This window comes from Triticum dicoccoides, chromosome 7B (assembly GCF_002162155.2).
Source record: "Triticum dicoccoides isolate Atlit2015 ecotype Zavitan chromosome 7B, WEW_v2.0, whole genome shotgun sequence".
In the NCBI taxonomy this organism is placed as follows: Eukaryota; Viridiplantae; Streptophyta; class Magnoliopsida; order Poales; family Poaceae; genus Triticum; species Triticum dicoccoides.
Genome location: NC_041393.1, coordinates 165,466,355 through 165,469,021, shown reverse-complemented (window position 1 = coordinate 165,469,021; position 2,667 = coordinate 165,466,355). Strand labels below are relative to the sequence as shown.

Here is a 2,667-nt window from a genome sequence, read left to right as displayed (position 1 = left end):
AAAATATGCTAAGCCCATGACCAGTGCAATTTGTAACTACTAGACCTAAAAAATAGTGTGTGTGTGTGTGTGTGTGTGTGTGTGTGTGTGTGTGTGTGTGTGTGTGTGTGTGTGTGTGTGTGTGTGTGTGTGTGTGTGTGCGTGTGTGTGTGTGTTTTAAATGAGTGGTAGCAAACTTCCACCCTAGCCCTTCGTTCTTCCTCCCTCTCGCCTCCTCCAGACACTTGTCCTGCCGATGGATATCCTCAACTGAAATTTGTGGTTTCATGACAGGCTTTGCGGTAAAGCTCGATGCAATGACGTTGTAACGCCTGTTTACCAGGCAATGAATTAGAACTCTGCCTGTCAAAGAATCAGTGTACATATCGATCGGTCTGCAGGTTGTTCCAAACCCTCCATGTTGGCGCGCAAAAGGCCAAACGGGCATGGTCAACCTACCTGCCAATGCTGCGGAGAACGTGCATCTTTCGTAACCTTCACGTACGTTACGGGACATGCCATTGAAATCCGCCGCATCACCCAAGAATTCCTCCTCATCACAGAGCTATACTATTCCCTTGGCGACGAACTGCCCAAATCATTGGCCAGGCACATGGAGTTTTATTCCCTTCGTCTATTACTGTACTCCGATGTTCCTTTTTCATGTCGAGGATAATTGCATGCCTTCCCGTCCGCTGAAGCTAGCTAAGCTCGTGCAAGATGACATAGGTACAAGTCATCCTGTGATGGACGCGGTCACGAACTGGCCGGTGTCTAATTTGTTTCGCGTCAATGCTTCGTTGCATAATTCTGTGTGTATTTCTTAACCGTGTACATAGCTGGTGGTAGCTAATTGAGGTGGAACCGTGGAAGTTAGCACATGCGTGTATACGCAGAAACAGGGTGTCCGTCGCACAGATACATATCCACCCAAGTACGTCTACTACGTAATCAGCGGCCCTCCTGACACATCTATAAATACCGGGAACTGCAAGGACATATCAATCCACCCACGTTTCATCGATCTTACGCAGATCACTTAACAATCCAGTAGCAAGACATCCTTGCTTCTGAAGCTTCATAGCGATGGGGTCTTTCCTGATCCCTCTATCCCTGCTGGTTCTCGCCGCGAGCTCGGCCGTGGCCCAGCTGGAGATCGGATACTACCGCAAGTCATGCCCGGACGTGGAGGCGATAGTCCGCGAGGAGATGGTGAAGATCATCTCCGCCGCGCCCAGCCTCGCCGGCCCGCTCCTCCGGCTTCATTTCCACGACTGCTTTGTCAGGGTAAGCACATCTCTCAACAATCTGCGTTCCATTGATCATCTCCAGTATTTGTGCACTTGCAGAAGTATGCATGTCCGTGTACTGATGGATGATGCACGCAAACGCAACGCAAAATGCAGGGCTGTGACGCGTCTGTGCTGCTGGACTCCGCCAAGGGCAACCTGGCAGAGAGGGACGCCAAGCCCAACAAGAGCCTGCGAGGGTTTGGCTCCGTGGAGCGGGTGAAGGCCAAACTCGAGGCCGCATGCCCGGGCGTTGTGTCCTGCGCCGACGTGCTCACGCTCATGGCCCGCGACGCCGTCGTCCTGGCCAAGGGCCCATCCTGGCCCGTGGCGCTTGGCAGGAGAGACGGGAGCATGTCCAGTGCCACCGAGGCGAGCGACGAGCTGCCTCCTTCCTTCGGCGACGTCCCTCTGCTCACCCGGATCTTCGCCTCCAAGGGGCTCGGCCTCAAGGACCTCGTCGTCCTCTCCGGCGCGCACACGCTCGGCACGGCGCACTGCCCGTCGTTCGCCGACCGGCTCTACAACAGCACCGGCAACGGCCTCGTCGACCCGTCGCTGGACAGCGAGTACGCCGACAAGCTGAGGCTGAAGTGCAAGAGCGTTGACGACAAGAGGATGTTGTCGGAGATGGATCCCGGCAGCTACAGGACCTTCGACATCAGCTACTACCGCCACGTCGCCAAGCGCAGGGGACTCTTCCGCTCCGACGCTGCTCTGCTCACTGACGCCACCACCGAGGAATACGTCCGGCGCGTCGCTACCGGTAAATTCGACGACGCGTTCTTCAGGGATTTCAGCGAGTCCATGATCAAGATGGGCAACGTCGGCGTGCTTACCGGCGGTGACGGAGACATAAGGAAGAAATGCTACGTCCTCAACTAGAGAAGCTAGTAGCGGATGCCGTGGAACAAATTTCTGTTGAGAATTGGAACCAGGTGGTGTATCTTAATTTGTGTATTGTTACTGCTCGCGTTCAGAAATATAGTATATATGACACAATCTTAGAGAATTAAACATGGTATTTATACAACGGAACTTATGTAGGAAAAGAAATTAATTTGGAAACGGCAACATTTTTGAAGTTTGTAAACGGCAACTTAAAGAAAACAATTTGTGAAAACTAAAATATATAAAAAACATCAACATTTAAAAAATGCAAATAGTTTAAAAATCATGAAAAATAAAAAGTAAAAAAGAAAACAAAAAGGGAAAGAAAAGAAATAAAAACAAAAAACAAAAGAAAAACAGTAAAAAACCAAAAGTGGGTCGGCCCATCTTGTTTAGCTCTGTGTGCGAATCCCCGACTATGCGGCACCTAGGATTTTCAGAAAAGGAAAAAGAACGTCAAAAGTGAACTATGGGACGAACGACCATGCGATCTGGACTATTGGTAAGG

At 50.8% G+C, this 2,667-nt stretch overlaps 1 protein-coding gene across 1 annotated transcript; it reads left to right on the top strand.

The window, feature by feature from the left end:
- The first annotated feature begins 1,004 nt into the window (after positions 1 to 1,004).
- LOC119339890 (peroxidase 1-like) lies at positions 1,005 to 2,285 on the top strand. Its single transcript, XM_037611787.1, has 2 exons — positions 1,005 to 1,266; positions 1,386 to 2,285. The coding sequence occupies exons 1-2, from the start codon at positions 1,066 to 1,068 to the stop codon at positions 2,151 to 2,153; spliced, it is 969 nt and encodes a 322-aa protein (XP_037467684.1). The 5' UTR covers positions 1,005 to 1,065; the 3' UTR covers positions 2,154 to 2,285.
- The last annotated feature ends 382 nt before the right edge of the window (positions 2,286 to 2,667 follow it).